This window comes from Osmerus eperlanus, chromosome 1 (genome assembly GCF_963692335.1).
Source record: "Osmerus eperlanus chromosome 1, fOsmEpe2.1, whole genome shotgun sequence".
NCBI classification, from domain to species: Eukaryota; Metazoa; Chordata; class Actinopteri; order Osmeriformes; family Osmeridae; genus Osmerus; species Osmerus eperlanus.
The window spans coordinates 12,122,259-12,138,571 of NC_085018.1; the positions used below are offsets into that span (position 1 = coordinate 12,122,259).

General features: G+C 43.6%; 3 protein-coding genes across 5 annotated transcripts; 2 read left to right on the forward strand and 1 right to left on the reverse strand.

The window, feature by feature from the left end:
• Positions 1-1,386: 1,386 nt before the first annotated feature.
• pltp (phospholipid transfer protein) lies at positions 1,387-8,377 on the forward strand. Of its 3 annotated transcripts, none has more exons than XM_062460301.1 (15): positions 1,387-1,533; positions 4,218-4,344; positions 4,497-4,596; positions 4,939-5,067; positions 5,300-5,455; positions 5,558-5,621; positions 5,706-5,769; positions 5,858-5,949; positions 6,055-6,231; positions 6,315-6,374; positions 6,476-6,640; positions 6,847-6,957; positions 7,035-7,098; positions 7,212-7,288; positions 7,423-8,377. In XM_062460301.1, the coding sequence occupies exons 2-15, from the start codon at positions 4,233-4,235 to the stop codon at positions 7,516-7,518; spliced, it is 1,467 nt and encodes a 488-aa protein (XP_062316285.1). In that variant the 5' UTR covers positions 1,387-1,533; positions 4,218-4,232; the 3' UTR covers positions 7,519-8,377. The 3 variants fall into 3 exon arrangements, with proteins under 3 accessions (XP_062316285.1, XP_062316276.1, XP_062316294.1); XM_062460292.1 differs by lacking the exon at positions 1,387-1,533 and adding an exon at positions 1,626-1,723; XM_062460310.1 differs by lacking the exon at positions 1,387-1,533 and adding an exon at positions 3,545-3,689.
• ctsa (cathepsin A) lies at positions 7,844-12,734 on the reverse strand. The gene is made up of 15 exons (XM_062460323.1): positions 12,607-12,734; positions 12,243-12,403; positions 11,685-11,796; positions 11,415-11,465; positions 11,217-11,303; positions 10,953-11,108; positions 10,745-10,836; positions 10,248-10,332; positions 10,004-10,095; positions 9,785-9,863; positions 9,449-9,597; positions 9,233-9,308; positions 9,021-9,110; positions 8,806-8,907; positions 7,844-8,526 (listed from the first exon to the last, which is right to left on the reverse strand). The coding sequence occupies exons 2-15, from the start codon at positions 12,401-12,403 to the stop codon at positions 8,443-8,445; spliced, it is 1,416 nt and encodes a 471-aa protein (XP_062316307.1). The 5' UTR covers positions 12,607-12,734; the 3' UTR covers positions 7,844-8,442.
• A 292-nt stretch (positions 12,735-13,026) lies between these two features.
• Positions 13,027-16,054, forward strand: LOC134019429 (cytochrome c1, heme protein, mitochondrial). The gene is made up of 7 exons (XM_062460337.1): positions 13,027-13,155; positions 14,109-14,299; positions 14,394-14,520; positions 14,983-15,140; positions 15,247-15,407; positions 15,531-15,631; positions 15,715-16,054. Exons 1-7 carry the CDS (start codon positions 13,072-13,074, stop codon positions 15,817-15,819), a joined length of 927 nt encoding a protein of 308 aa, XP_062316321.1. The 5' UTR covers positions 13,027-13,071; the 3' UTR covers positions 15,820-16,054.
• Positions 16,055-16,313: the final 259 nt, after the last annotated feature.

The window sequence follows — 16,313 nt, forward strand, 5'->3', positions numbered from 1 at the left end:
AAGCTTTCCCAAATTGATCAAGGAGGTGAGGATCTCAACCACAATAATAACAAACAAAAGTTTTTAGTCTTCATCCTTTCCTATGTGGTCACACTTTTCTCACGGATGCAGTCTGTGTTAAACTAAGGAAATTATCACATTACAGACATTGTTCCCACAGGACTTCCAAGACATGAAATTCAGCCTTATGATGATCTTGTGGAAAATTGGTGTAGAGGTTTTCTCAATGCCACGTAATGTCCCTCTATCCACCCTCCATGAACCAAAATCTTAGCAAGGGAGCTAAGAAGCACTTGGATCTCTGTGGTTTAGAGACTTCAAGGGATCCAGAAGTATCATACTGCCCTGCCTGGCTCTTTATGTGCCATGTATTCCAGGCCAGTGCAGTCCTCTGCCCAATTTGTGAAATACCAAAAAAGGATTGGCACCTTTATATACACTGTTTTATATGTATATACAGTACCAGTCAAAAGTTTGGTCACATTTTCCCTTGAAGATGTGTCCAAACTTTGACTCGTAGCAAAAGTTTGGACACATCTTCAAGGGAAAATGTGTCCAAACTTTTGACTGGTACTGTATATATACATAAACAGGAGAAAAAAGTTGTAGGTATGAGGTGTTGGCTTGAAGAGTGTGTTGATGTGGTCGTCAATAACCTGTTTCCTCCCCAATCACATAACAATGAGTGACTTGAAAGTGAAGGGACAAACGAAATGTGTGGGGGGGACACATGTCCCTAGAGAAAAGATTCCTCACCAAGTGTGTTAACTCTTAAATGTCTTGCTTTCTAAGCACATGCTGCAATCCCCACTCCCTCACTCTTTGAAGATTGTGTATGTGGTAGGTTTAATTAGCATTTTAGGACTGTGGCTTTCGAAATGTTTAGTCAAACCTATTATTTATCAAATCACATGGTGTGGAGTTACCCCATATAACCTTATAATAATTATACTTTGAAGACTTCTTATACGTCTGCTCCTGAAACCCTCTTTCAAGCATGTAAGATAATTCTGTGTAGTTTAAGGACAATGGATAAAGTGGAAATCAGCTTGAGTGTCAATGCAAACCTTTGTAAAACATTTACAACAATAATAATAATGTAGTATAATGTAATCATTATAATTTAGCATTTGTGAAAGTTAAATGTAATGTTAATGTAATAAATAAATAAAAAATAACTAAATGTAATATTTTTTGTAATATTATGTTTCCACATTCATCTTCTTTTGAACTAAATGCCAGGAGTGACATGAGTTGCTTCTGGAAAAAAGCCTAAAATAATGTTTTATTTTACACCACACACAGAATAATACAACTCACAGAGAGAAGTCACTCCCCTTTCGTGTCAACTTGCCTCTATAAATACTGACATTCAGACCCATGGGGGAAGTTAGAGAGAGATGTGTATGTATGCATGAGAGCGAGAGGATCAGAGGAACACAGAGACAACACCGTCTTCAAAGTAACTGAAGTTTAACACAGGACAAAGGACTGATCTGCAGTGAGCTGTTCCTCCACATTTCAAGTTACACTGTAAGTATTGCAGTTTATGGTGAAAGCCTCATTGGGGAGAAGGGTGTAGACAAATCTAGCTGTCAAGTCATGTGGAGATAAGTCTGCTCAAAGGTTAGACAAAGCAGGCTCAGAATGTACCCAGTTTCTGCTGAAATTAGTTAACAGGACACAGAAGACCCTATGCCCTCCCAGCAATGGCACACAAATGGTGAGTGGTAAACACATTCAGGCTTTGTTCAATTAATTGATTGAAATTGCCAAGGTTCTTAAATCTAAGGCTTATTGTAACATAGTGAGTAGGAATTTAATCAAAGTTAGGAACCTGATATCCTGTTGAGTTTGTGCAATATGTAACAGTGGAGGTTCAGTTCTGCTTGGGGAATTTCTGTTCATTATAATCTCATGGGTTCTATCACAGTCATTTGAACATTTTAAATGGTACTTTTTGTGCACAATGGATGGAATAATTAGGGTGTGAATGCTGGTTGGGCTGTCGGTATTTAGATTCTGTTAATAATACCTTAATACCTGTAAATTGAAATTATTCTGTAAAGCTATAAACTTGCATACAGTTAGCTTTCCAGCTTCAATGTAATGTGCTTGTAACATTGATAAGTCAGAGCTTTCGGTGAAAAATAAGGTGCCTCTATTGCTGTTTGAGTATGAATCACAGATGACAAAATGAAAATGACCCCTTACGCCAATGAGATGTGCAATGCATCTGTAGCTAAAGGTCACGCTCAGCCAAGTCATAATTTGTCCTGCAAATTACATGGGTTTGATCATAAAATGACTGCAAATAAATTGCTTTGAAATTGCTTGAGGCAATTTTGAACCCATTTTTCAAGGCAGGCTCAGACTCAATCAGCCTACAGGAGGGCAGGTGCCCTGGAGAAGCAGTAATACCTTTATCTCCTGCGTAGCAGCTCAAAGCTACAGGGGGAAAATCCCCATTTGGATTGTTAGGTAGCCCTCCTCCTCTGCCTCTTGTATGCATAGTTCTCTGGCAGTCATTGACCTGGATGTGACCACAATGCTGTGCTGCTGAACTGCAGTACCTTCGCCTTAATCCCTTTCCAAAAACACCAGCTCAGTCTCACAGCAGACAAAACAGTAGCCTGAAGACAACCATAAACAGGGCTCAGAGAAGGAGGATGTGCAAGAACATGGGATGTTTATGTTTTGACAGGAACAGAAGTAAGTTTGTTTTGTTTAGCAGTCTTGTTTAAACAAGAAAAAAACATAATAGTTTTGAGCACATGGACACACTGTTCTATATTGGTAATTGTGATGATTGATTGCCAAGATTCCACCACAGTGACAAACATTCAGTCATAAATCCTAGCCACTCAGGAAGCTCTCTAGTGTTTTTCTCTTGCACCAACATGATATAGTGTTGACTGTGAAGTGTAGAAAAAGCCACGTGCAGATACACGTGTGGTCTAACCATGTTGACCGTTTTGGACTGTTTATGATGCCCGAGTAACACAAAGAGGTTGCCTCTGGGGAACCCGCAACCCTTGACCCTGCACTAATTCTCAGAAAAAGCCATGAAAAAAAGCACACTGTTCGTCCAAGGGGAAAAGCTTTTGAGATGTGAGGTTAAGTGGTCCCTGTAGGGTCAATAACCAGCATGGGCCACTTGTTGATCCTATTTATTATTATTAATAATTATTATTTGTTGTTTTAGCGTCCACCAAATGTTGAAATAACTCTCATGCCTTCTACAGGAAATGTACACACACACACACTCACATACTTTATGAGTGTCGAGAACGTTAATTAAATGGAGTTGGCAGGGGATGGCGTGTCTTTTGGGCCCTCCTAAAATCTTACGGTCATGAAACCTCCTGCTCTCCCAACCCTGGGGTTCCTCTAGGTTACTATAGCGATCACTACTCTCCCTGCTGTTCAAGGAAACAAAAGGCTATGGAGACACGAAGTAAAGAGTAAAACCCTCTTCTCTGGGTTACCCCTCCCACCTACCCCCGTCTCCCCCACCACAAGCACTCAGCCCACACACTCGTCGCTCGCTCACTCAGCAACAGTTCATGCTGCTGGGAAACAATTTCAGACTGCGGCATTTAGGTGCACTTAGAGTAGACTTGTGTAACATTTGAAATATTTATTGCGCACTTCTACGTTTTGGATACTACATATCCTGCACTGGAAAGGTAGGACAGATTTTGGTGGTTCACTTTCCAAGGAATAATGATGTTCTCTTGCAACGAGAGAGACCTCATGGGCAGAAATGAGTGACTGCATTGATTCTATTGTGGTTACTTCACTTTTGGAATCATAGTTTTTCAAAAACATTTGAGGACAAGGGGTAGGGCACAGAAAAGGGGCAATATAAACAATATTGTTGTTCAAGGATTATGATTTGTCTGATTTGTTACTTTTAGGCCCAATGCATTTTATTGAAGGATGATGATGCTTCAGATATTTATTACATGACAACTAAGATGAACAATAATAAACAGTGCCATCATCCCCTTTTCTGTGTGATACTGCACTGATGCTGCATGTGGTCTCAGACTGTCTTATTATGATAATTATGATTATGATAAGTCTGTCATCAAATATCTCTGTCATCAAATGTGCTGTTACGGCTGTAGGCATGGATGACTTCTTAAATATGTTTCATAGGATAAGAATACTTTGAACTAAATGTACTATTGGATGATTTGTTTATTGTCAAGGTTTGGCAAGTTGTGATGGCTTCCAGTCTGCTGTCCATCGTCTTCCTGGTTCTTCTCACCTGCACGGCCATGGCTGCCGAACATCCAGGCTGCAAGATCCGCATCACCAACAAGGGCCTCCAGATGTGTAAGACACACATTTTAGTCGACCGAGTTGTTCACCCAATGACTAATAATGTCGCCATATTGTAATTGCAAACGCGAAAAAAAACACACTTCATTTTGCATTCATTCTCATGCGTATTCAGATGCATGTCATCCTCCAAATGTGTTTTCCAGTGAAGTATGAGACTCAGAAGTTTGTGGAGGAGGAGCTCAGCAACATCACCATGCCCGAGATGAAAGGAAAGGAGGGCCGCTTCCAATACACCATCAAGGAGTGAGGAACCCTCTGTTGTCATGACACCTAGACTGAATCTACATCCCTTCAGGCCCATTGACACCACTTATTTAAGATCACACCACTTATTTAAGATCACACCACTTATTTAAGATTACACCACTTGTTTAAGATTTACTCCTATATGTTGAATGTCTGCACCCTCCTGCCAAAGTAAATTCCTTGCCTGTGCTAACTTTCATGGCGATTACAACCCTTTCTGATTCTGATTGCATGTAGTAGTGTCTTGTCCAACCACAGTGCCACCACTGGGACCAACACTGTTTGTCAAAGGACCAGTCTTTCTTCAGGCACTAATCTCACATTCTCCGGTGTGTTTAGAGTAAAGATCACAGAGCTGAACCTGACTCACGCTGACCTGAGGTTCCAGCCTGACCTGGGCCTGCTCTTTGAGGTGCAGAACTCCTCCATCACTCTCAGCTTCGAGAGACGCATCCTCTACTGGTTCTTGTAAGTCATCCGCATCGTAGGTCCATTAAGCTGGCTTCCCACCGATTTGAAGCCAGGCTAAAGGGTTTAGGTGCAGCTGGACACCTAGATGAACAGCACAGGAGTATCGGAGATTCATTTCCAGTTGTAATTCATTTAAAAATGTAAATGACAAAATTCCTGTGTCGACTTCGGTGGCTCATGAACGCGTCTGAAGATGATCATGACACTGTGTGTTCTGGTGTGGTCCCAGCTTTGACACAGGCTCCATCAACGCTTCTGCAGAAGGCGTGAACATCCACACGGTCCTCCACTTCATCAGAGATGAGCAGGGACGCCTCAAGATCAACAACGTCACCTGCGACGCCTCCATTGCCAAAATGCGTGCCAAGTTTGATGGCACCTTAGGGTAACCATACCACGTGTACATTTTACACATGCACTTGTATGATTTGATCTATTGGGTTTTAATGAGCACAGGTGTTCACAGCTTGTCTGAATTGTTCCTCAGGAGGGTTTACGACTTCATAGCAACTTTCCTAACCACAGGAATGCGCTTTCTTCTCAACCAACAGGTACGGGCATATTATATTGTCCTCTGGCTGTAAGTAAGTACATGGTATGTGATGTTTCAAGTTGTTACCTCTTCTTCTCTACAGATCTGTCCTGCTCTGAACCATGCCAGTTTGGTTTTGATCAACTCTTTGTTGGAGACAATTCCAGGTAGCGCAGCAATGATGCAGAAGTCAGCACCGTACTGTTCACACTGGAACGGGTTTCAACATGTCATCTTTTTTTTTCTACCTACTAGTGCGAACTGAAGTGGACAGTTATATCGGAATCGACTACTCACTTCTGAGTGATCCTGTGGTAACCTCGAGGAGCCTTGACATGGACTTCAGGGTGAGTGTGTCACTTACCAAGCAGACACAAGTGCATTCACAACGATACAAGTCCCTTTTTTTCTAAATTCTCTCTTTCTCTCCGCTACGCTTCAATGCCACACAGGGCATGTTCTATAACCTGAAAGATGAAAACAACACCCTGGTCAACTACGCCGTCGACCCTGTCATGAGAGAGTACGACCGCATGGTGTACATGGCTCTCTCCGAATACTTCTTTGACAGTGGCATGTTCTCCTACTACAAGGGGGGCGCATTCCAGATGCTGCTTGCCAATGACAGGGTAACTACGAGGCCTCGAAACCCACGTTAACCCTAACCCCCCATTCAACACCAACCACTTGAACTGAATGAATGTGTTTCCAGATGTCAAAGGACCTGGAGATGCTCCTGAGGACGACCTACTTTGGTTCTATTATGATTATGGTGAGCATACTCTGACCGTTACAGTTAGATTGCGGTTCGTTCAAGGATATTCCCTTTCTCCCTCCAACTATGAACTCGCGTCCCTTTAATCTGTCTCCCAGAACCCAGCTCTGGTGGACGCGCCTCTCTCCTTGCATCTGGCCGTGACCTCAGCGCCCCGCACCACCATCAAGACGTCGGGTGCGACCGTTGTCGTGAACGCCATTGTTAAGGTGATGCTGCTGCCGCCTGGCCTGCCACCTGTTCAGCTCACCAGCATGACCATGGTAAGGATTAGTAAGACGCCTTGATCTTCTTAGGCAATCCTTCTCACTCTTTCGATGTCGTTTGATTGGTTATGTCTGGTTCACCTTGCATTTGAATGCAGGATGCCCCGTTTTGGGTCTATTCTGCTGGCTTCGGTGCCCAACAAGATACCAGCTGTTAGGAGACTAGTCCATTGTCAGATTGTGTCTGTCGTCACTCTTCACAGGAGGCCAAGTTCAATGCCAAGGTGTCAATGAAAGGAAAAAGGCTAGCGGTTAATGCTGACTTGCGGAAGTTTAAGATCTTCTCCAATCAGTCTGCTCTGGAATCCCTGGCAGTAAGTTTGCCTCCTTTATCTTTCTTTCCTTTGTATCAGTATGTGGTTCAAACCCTCACGTGTGTTTGTTTCTGAAGCTCATTCCCCTACAAGGTCCTCTGAAGACCATGCTACAGATCTCCGTGGTACCACTCATCAACAGTAAGTGCTGCATGATGACTGTTTGGTAATGCACAATGTACCTAGATTATTACTTTGACAATATTTCAATAACCACCAGAGACTTTAATTCTTCATCTGTGGTTCTGCTTTAGACTGGACCAAAAAAGGGGTCCAGATTCCTCTGGCAGATGGGATAGACTTCATAGAAGAAGTGGTGGAGTACCACAATGTAAGTTTCAATCACAACCTCTATCCTTAAAATGACTGAATAGACAGAACATTATGCCCTTATGAACATAGTAGTGGCGAGGAAGATTGTTGTCGTACCCGTTCGCTTTCTAAGTACTCGACCTCTGACCCTAGGGTTACCTCATCATCGGAGCCAACCTGCACTTCAGCCAAGGTCTGAGGGAAATGATCGAGAGGAAGATCCAGGAAAAGAGCGAGGAGAGTGTCTAGACAGAGTTCTGACAGGCACCATGTAGAGAGCACAGCAGCACTCCTATACCCTGATGGGTTTGTGGTCCAATAACGTATTGTTTTTTACTATGTCTCACATGTATAGCACATTCTACTGTAAGAATAAACGATGCAAATGTTTCGTGTACTTTACCATGTAGATTTCCAACCCATAAGTACGAACAGTTCAGTGACAGTCATGCTAATGTAACGATGAATGTAATGCAACTTGGGACCCCTAGTGATGACTGCACAACAGTTTTAAACCTCAGTCATGCATTTATGTAATGCCATTCTGTAAGAACCAATTAAAGTGTCAACTAAATACAAAATATCAAGACATTTTTATTTCAAGCAATCATTAGATCATTCTTGTGAACACAGCTGAAGCCTATACATTCCCTTGTAATCATAGTGTCTACAAATGTTTCTATGGAGGCACTATCCTGTCAGACTGCAGTTCCTCTTAAAACATGAACAGATTAACATATACAGAAAAAGAAAACAAAAAACAATCCAGTGCGTACAGATCCCTTTGATTTTTACATATAGTTAAAAAGGCCATTACAAGAGCACAGAAGACATTTTCCTGTACAAATCAAGGCAGTCAGTAAACAAATTGTCAATCAGTTTCTCTCTATCACGATTACAGAAGGCTCTAAAAATCTGCTGCTCTGTTACAGCAGCATATGTACCTGTCACAGTAGACAAAGAAGCAGACAAGTTTCAAGATTCCTTGCTTAATATCTCACCTACATATGACCAACAGTGATGGAAGAGTATACCAACAATACACCATATTGTTCCATCAAGATGTTGACAAGCCAAAGTGCCATGCGGGGTCTAAAAGTCAGTCTGTTCTACTGCCAAAACAGAGTGCAAATCAAATGACAGAATGAGTGGATAGGTATGTGTAGTTTCTTCTCAGTAAGGCTGCCTCTTCAGAAAGCGTGTGAACATGCTGAAGGCAGCGATGGGCTTGTCTGAGGGGACCATGTGGCCTGAACCCTGGGGGTGGATAAGACAGGAAACATTACTGAATATTCTAGACGGAAAATGAAAGCGGGGTTTGTCATGTTCAAATCAAGGGAGCTTAAAACATTGTAATCCGAAAAGCAGGGATGGTTTCACCTGATTTAATACAACTAAATCCTTTAAATTGTTTTACACGATACAAGTGTGGGGGGGGGGGGGGGGCAAACTGTTTGGATGTTCAGACTATGAAAGAAAAAAGGGTCAGATTGTGTCTGTGTTTATTGGCGGTGGTGGTGATTTAGTGAGTCTTACCTTAACGGTGAGGAAAGCCAGGTTGGAGAACTCCTTGACAAAGCCTCCCACCTGCTGGCTCTCTCCTGTGTTATAGGTCCAGTGCCTCCGCTTCACCTGCACCTGGAGAACCACACAGCCTGGAGGTCAGCACACACACACTGCCCAACCCCCCCCCCCACAAAACAGCTGAAATATCAACATCCCAATAAGTTTACTTAGGGATGTGACCTTACCTGCTGGTGGAGAGACTCCACAAACCACTCGTCCCCGAGAAAGTTACAGGCCATGTCCACATCTCCGTTGTACACCAGCACTCTGTACTTCTGGGGGGACACACCAGAAACACACAGCCTACGGCTTGAGTGCTGCTACTTTGACGTAAACAGGTGCTGCGTTCATCTCTTCAAAGCACAGAGGATCTCAAGTCAAAAATAAAAACCCTCACCATGGCCCCCAGTAGCTTCAGGTACTGCTTCTTCACATCCATGTAGAGACGCTTGTAGTTCAGATTCACTTCAGCACTGCAACAATACCAGGTTCACACTCAGAACGTTCTCACCGAGCCACGAGACTAAGTGAACCCTGGCTCCCCGGTCCACTGTGCGAGTACTGGGACCAGGGCTCGGGAGAGGGTTCTACCTTGGTGTGTGTGCGGACCCACCTGCAGACCTGCCACTCCAGGGCTTTGGGAGAGATGTGGAGGGCTGCTTTGACGTAGGGGTTGTTCAGGTACAGGGTGGAGGGGGTGGAGTTGGTGCAGGGAGGGTCCAGTTTCACACGCTTGTACAGAGATGCCACACCCTTTACTTTCTACAACATAAATAATAACACCATGTTAAAAAAAGAACTCTGGTTTGCTGACATATGATTCCTTTAGGAATTCACAGACTAACGATAAACCAGAAATGTATACTGAATATATGATCAGATTTCTGAAGGCCCTTTAAGACTTCTAGTGAAAAGAGTTGTCACGGAGGGTCCACTCTTCTGTGGTTACCTTGCTCCACAGCTCTGTCCACTCATGGTTCACGAAGCTGTTTCCCATGTCCCGGATCACCAGGTATCCATTGTCAATGCTACAACCACAAATCCAGACGAGGGCAGTCGACAAGTCAGGAAGGAGGATGGATGGAATTGAACTAAGAAGTCTCAACCAAACAGTTCCTTACACCAGACATTGTGTAAGATAGATAACCCAGGAAGATCGTTATCTGACCTGACTCTGTGGCCGACTCCTCCAGGACAGGGGGCGTACAGGTTGTACATGTTGAGTCCAGAGCTGTACACTATGTACTGCACTTCAGCTAGCTAGAGGAGGGAGAGTGGCATGAATGCATTTCCTCTTTAAGGAAACAATACTTTTACAGGGTCAGCATGCAGTGTTCCAGTCAAAGTCCAGCTGAAGCTTTCTTGTCAAATCTACAAAGGGAATGTGGAAGCTGTAGGTAACAGGGACTCACATTTTTGGAACAGGTGGGATCATGGTTGTTGTAGAAGTCACATTTACCACCCTTGCAGCAATATGTCTGTAGGTCGGCCCATAGCCTGTCAGATAATTAGATGTTTTTACTCATTCTGCATGTTTGTTTCTGGTTGAAAGATGATTAATAAAATGACAGGTGTTATGTGACCCTTCTGTGTAGGGTCAAAGAAGGACCTAACACAATTTGAGTCTGCCAACTGTGTGGGTGCATTGCAATACAAATACAAGAATATGTATCCCCTTTTCTCTGCAAGGAGAACCAAAACAAAGCACTTTACCTCGTATAGTTCAGCTTATAATAAGAATACACAACCAGTGGCTCGCTTACAACAATTGAAATGAACACAGCAAAACTACAATCCCACAAAGACGAGCCCAGAACAGAGGAAAGGTGGGCTCAAGGTTTGGGAGACACTGTGGGAAGACGGAACACTCATGCATTGAGGACGAGGGACATAACACAGGCTAAAATACCTTGTTCCAAGAAGCCCGTGGTAGTAAGCAAAGTACACCAGGGAGTTGTCATTCATCTCATAACTGGACATTCCATTACCAACAGCAATCCCCTGGGAAAGACAAAGACCCATTTACTCAGTCTCCTGATGGCAGTCATACATGTCGGGGTACTTTCCCCAACTCAGGAACAGATTCATGTTCAGGTCGGGAGCTCTCTCCCCTTCACCTGCAGGTTGATGCTGTCGTCCTCCATGACTCGCTCAGCCAGGGTGGGGATGTAGATCCCTCCGTAGCTCTCTCCAGTCAGGTAGAACTCATTCTTGCTGTACTCTGGGAAGAGCCTGAAGAACTCCTTCAACGCCAGATAGTTGTTCATAGACACCTGCCGATGGACAATATTGAGTCACTTGAACAATGACATCGCAAAAGCATTTTTCTTATAAAACCCTCTCTCTTTTTTGGAGCCACTGCAGCAATTATTATCATTCACCTCTGTGTCATTGGTTGTATACTTCTTATCATCAGAGTAGGAAAAGCCGACCCCTGCAGGTGACTCCAGGTACAGCATGTTGGCAATCTAAAAACAACCTCAGTTACACAAAAGTGAAAATGAATTCCATTCTATTGACTACAAGCAGGTTCATGTTTTAAAAGGGATGAACGGTGAGGAAAGGCAGAATAAGCCAACCATGTTCCATGAGTAGGGGTTGTACTCCAGTGATATACCATCATCTTGAATCTGAAAAGACAGCATCACTTTATTGAACATGACTCAAATTTCATCTTGTCTTGGAAACAAACCAGTGTCCAGTTTAAGTGCACTGTTACTGTAGCCTCCATAATCAAACAAGGTAGGCTGCAATCACTTTTCATAACATAGCCAAATGTGATGGAAATACTTGTACCCATCTGTGTTCGGTTTTATAACAAGTCATAGCAGTCAGCCCCTTCTCCTCACCAAGAAGGGGCCATGCTCAGTGAGAAGGCCATCCAGAGAGCTACAGCCAGGGCCTCCGTTCAGCCACAGGACCACAGGACTGCTGTCCGGATTCTTCTGAGACTCCACAAACCTACACAAAGACTTTACATGGTCACACATGGTGTGGTGAGCAGTCAGGTATCTGAAATACTAAACGCTTATTGGTTAGAAAATGAGCCGGCACCTGAACGTGCTGACAATACTTTCTAGTTTCAGTTGGCCTGCTTCCTACTTCCTCAGAGAATCTAAAAACTAGTCGAGGGAAATTCTTAACCAGGAAGTTTGGCCACTAGATATTATAGGTCTGATCGAAGAACTTCTGAATTGAAGTCTGTAGATGCTAGTTTAATACCCTGAATGTACTAAAACAATAACAGTTGTAAAGCATGTTTGGAGCTGAAGCACAGGAGTTTTACATACCAGTGGGTTCAAACAAGAGCTTCTACTTTAGACCAAGTAAACTATGAGCTCTTAGGATTATGAGGATTTAATAACATAGGTCTTGCTGTATAATGTGGAACAAAAACAACTATGTACCAATAATGAAGATGTTTGTTTTCAGCAACGTTGAAGTATCCGGAATACTGCTTGAAGCTGGGCTGCTTTGGAAGACCGGGGAGGAACTTGATTTCATCTGAGTCAGGAGCTCCTATAACCCCAAGTGCTCCCAGCAACACGGCCAAGACCACACAAAACATCTGAAAAGGTAACAATTGCTGTTACCAAATCTTAAGTGATTGTTCTAACAAAAGATTAAAATGAAAAATTCAGCCACAATTGCAGTGGCAATGTTATTTGCTCGTGCTCAATGGGTTACAATGGCACACAGATTTTAACGTTGGCTACAAATATACATACATTGTTGAATTCATTAAAGATAAGGAGTGCATCGGTTACTTACCTTGGGAACAAGCTAGCTACCTTATTCACAGTCAAACCAAGACCTTGCCGATTCTGACAGCGGAAGAATCATGTGCTGTTTGCGTGAATGCTGTGGTCATATGACCTGGGGAGCGTTCAGCAGCCAGTCAACGTCGGCAAAATTTTATCGTTTGTTGCAGTAGGATGCAATCATATCCTCCGGCCTTTAGATGGCGCACAACAAGTTGTCCGTCACAACCTTTCCGTAATAAAACGTACAAAGATTGCTGAAATGTATTTGCGTTTACGTCGAACCACTAATTATTTAGAAACGACATGCATTCCAAATGGAATAAGTAAATTAAAATCAAAAAGAGATTGTGTTTTATAAACACTTGTGTAAGTTTTCTGTTGGGGAGGGGGGTGCGGGCATGTCTATGGGTACGGGGGCTGGATCTCTGCATCCTCGTCTTTGTTCCGGCCTTTCAAGGCAAAAAAAGAGAAGATGGCGGCGTTACGAGCGGTCGTGCAATCTGGGAGTGGGAGAGCCCTCCTGAATTCTCCCAAATGTGTCCAAACTGTCTCAAGGGTAGGATTACTTATTTTTTTCACATACGTTGGGTATCAGAATATGTGCTCAACTTTTTCTTTAAAAGTCTGGCTACATACAGCAACCCGGTCAGCTCGCATGTTAGCTCACCCGGCGCTGCTAGCTATCGTGGTGGGGTAAGACAAGGTCACTTGTGTAAATCTGATATTTGTAGCCTAAGCGTCACACTGATGCCAGTTCCTGATTTGGGGATGAGTCTCACATTTGTATTCTTAGCGACAGTTCCGTTCGTTTCGAGATTGTTTGCTAACCTTGACAACATTTTTATGGAGTTCAATGTACTGGCCGATTAGCTTCTTACTGCTAATCTAGCTAGATAACATGGCACAAGTCATGTTAGTCCGCAGAACACCGGCTGGATTTGCTTGTAACATTTGGTTTTGGTTACTATTATGTAACATAAAAAATATAATTTGAGTTGTCTTGTCTGTTAAGTGGAATTGATGGGTTTGTGTGCCCGCTTCGTCAATGGTCATAATAAACTATGTTAGTAAATGCTCGAAAATTACTTTACAAGCTTCCGTACACTTATTCAAAGGACTATTGTATGCTGTCAAACTCGGGTTATAACAATGGTGTAGCTGGCACGTTGTCTCAAGTCATCTGACTCTTGCCGTTAGGAAAACTGTCTGGAAGGGCAGATTCATAAATACAGTACTGCCCTTCTGATGTTGGTGCCCGCACCAACATCAACATTGTGCATAAGAGAAGATGTCTTGATCAAACCACATTATTCTTTACAGTGAATACATAGAAATGAAATAATAATAGACACATACAAATAAGACATGAACACGGGCATAAAGAGAACCAGGATAAATAAAACGCTGGTGATCTGTCTAATTTGGAATTTGTATTATTCCCTATTGAAAATGAAATTGCTCTAGCACCCATGTAAGGCTCTCCTCTAACACAGTGTGTCTCCCCTCCAGGCCAACATGTCGTTCGCCAGTTTGCCGAGGGGCAAGAAGGTTATGCTGACCACACTGGGGGTGTTGACTACTGGTGGAGCTGGGATGGCTCTGATGCTGCAGCAGTCTGTCAAGGCCTCGGATCTGGAGCTGCATCCTCCCTCGTACCCCTGGAGCCACAGTGGCATGGTGTCTTCCCTCGACCACGCCAGGTCCAACTTCAAACAAACACCCACATACCCTTTAGAAAACCCATGTGAGTGTAAGTCTCATGTTCCTGTTTGTGTTTTGTGCATGTGATTGCAGCATCCGTCGTGGGTATCAGGTATACAAGCAGGTGTGCTCGGCCTGCCACAGCATGGAGTACCTGGCCTTCCGTAACCTGGTCGGCGTATCACACACAGAGGCTGAAGCCAAGGTCTTGGCTGAGGAGGTGAGGACTGTAACTTACCTGGATGGGTCATAATGTAGAACAGCACCCTCTGCTGATGGTCCCATCTAAAAATACCCCCGGTCCTTGTCTGACCTCATGTAAGTAGGTAGAGATTTAGTAGGGGTGGGAATCTTTTGGTACTTGGGGTCACGATTCGATTATAAATTGATTCACGATTTTTTATCAAATTTTGATTTAATATATGCTTATATTTAATTCCAGTTTGCTGTGTAGTGTTACTTGTTTCTATTTGACTGTGATAGGCAGTTAAGTGTTGAAGAAAAGTGTTGTTTTTTTCTTGCAGTTTAGTAAACTCCTTGTTCTAATAAATGTTTAAATTTTGTATCGATTTTGGAAATTTCTGAATCGATATGAATTGCTAGAAGACTGAATTGCGAATCGATTTTTTCCCCCACCCCTAAGATTTAGTAACCAACCTGTTGTGTTTACTTTCCTGGTCAGGTCGAGGTGGTGGATGGTCCTGATGACACAGGGGAGATGTTCACCCGCCCAGGGAAGCTTTCAGACTACTTCCCCAAGCCCTACCCCAACCCTGAGGCTGCTCGCGTGGCCAACAACGGAGCCCTGCCCCCAGATCTCAGCTACATTGTCAACGCCAGGTAGCTCAAACCTCTACCTCACCTCTATATCTGTTGGAAAATATTTCACCCCTGTAACATCTCCTCTTCCTTTTCCAAGTAAAACATTTGAATCTCTCTCTCTCAGACATGGAGGTGAGGACTACGTGTTCTCACTGCTGACTGGCTACTGTGAGCCCCCCGCAGGTGTGGATGTGAAGGAGGGTCTCTACTACAATCCCTACTTCCCTGGCCAGGCCATCGGCATGGCTCCACCCATCTACAACGAGGTGTTGGAGTATGATGATGGTCAGTGCATCTGTTTCCCCTCCAGATCTGGTCCACCCTGTTGAGTTATCAGGCTAGCTGGACCAGCACCCGAGGATGTAGAATAGTGATGGTCTCTTATATTCTCCTGTTCCTGTATGACAGGAACCCCTGCCACCATGAGTCAGGTGGCCAAGGACGTGTGCACCTACCTGAGGTGGGCATCGGAGCCCGAGCACGACACACGCAAACGCATGGGACTGAAGGTGAGTCGCTGGCCTGGCCACACATGTAGACTTCAAATCTAACTGCACCTCCCTAACGCCATCTCTCTCTCTCTCCTCCCTAGTTTTTGATGGGTTCCGCAATCCTTTTGCCCCTGGTCTACTACATGAAGAGACACAAGTGGTCTGTGTTGAAGAGCAGGAAGATCGCATACAGGCCACCCAAATAAACCCATGACCCGTTCTAACTGACCTGCCCGTGGATGCCTCTGGGCTTGAACTCTGACCTTGTTCTCCTCTGCAATTGTCCATCCTCTGTAAACCACACTTGTGCTAAGAAATGGTTGCCCTAAATCATTAACTTGCTTCTTCTTCACACACACAATTTCCTCAGTGGATGAGGATCTAAGCAGAGAACACAACCTCTATTCTGTTTTACTGTACAAAATAAATTATGGAAAGATATGTGTCTGGGTTGTGGTTAAGTTGTTGCTTCAGGGTAGGGATGCATCATCTTCCTGCAAACTTATGTTGCTTGTTGTGAGTTCATTTATCCATTTTAGTGGGGGCTCTACACTTGTTGTGTAAATATTTAATAAAACAGTCAACTATAAAAATAAAACCATGTTATAATCTATTGTCCCAGATGAGAACGTTATTCTGCATGCTGACAGAACTTCCTTGACTTGAGTATGAAGATAAGCGATATAAACAGCAACTAGTA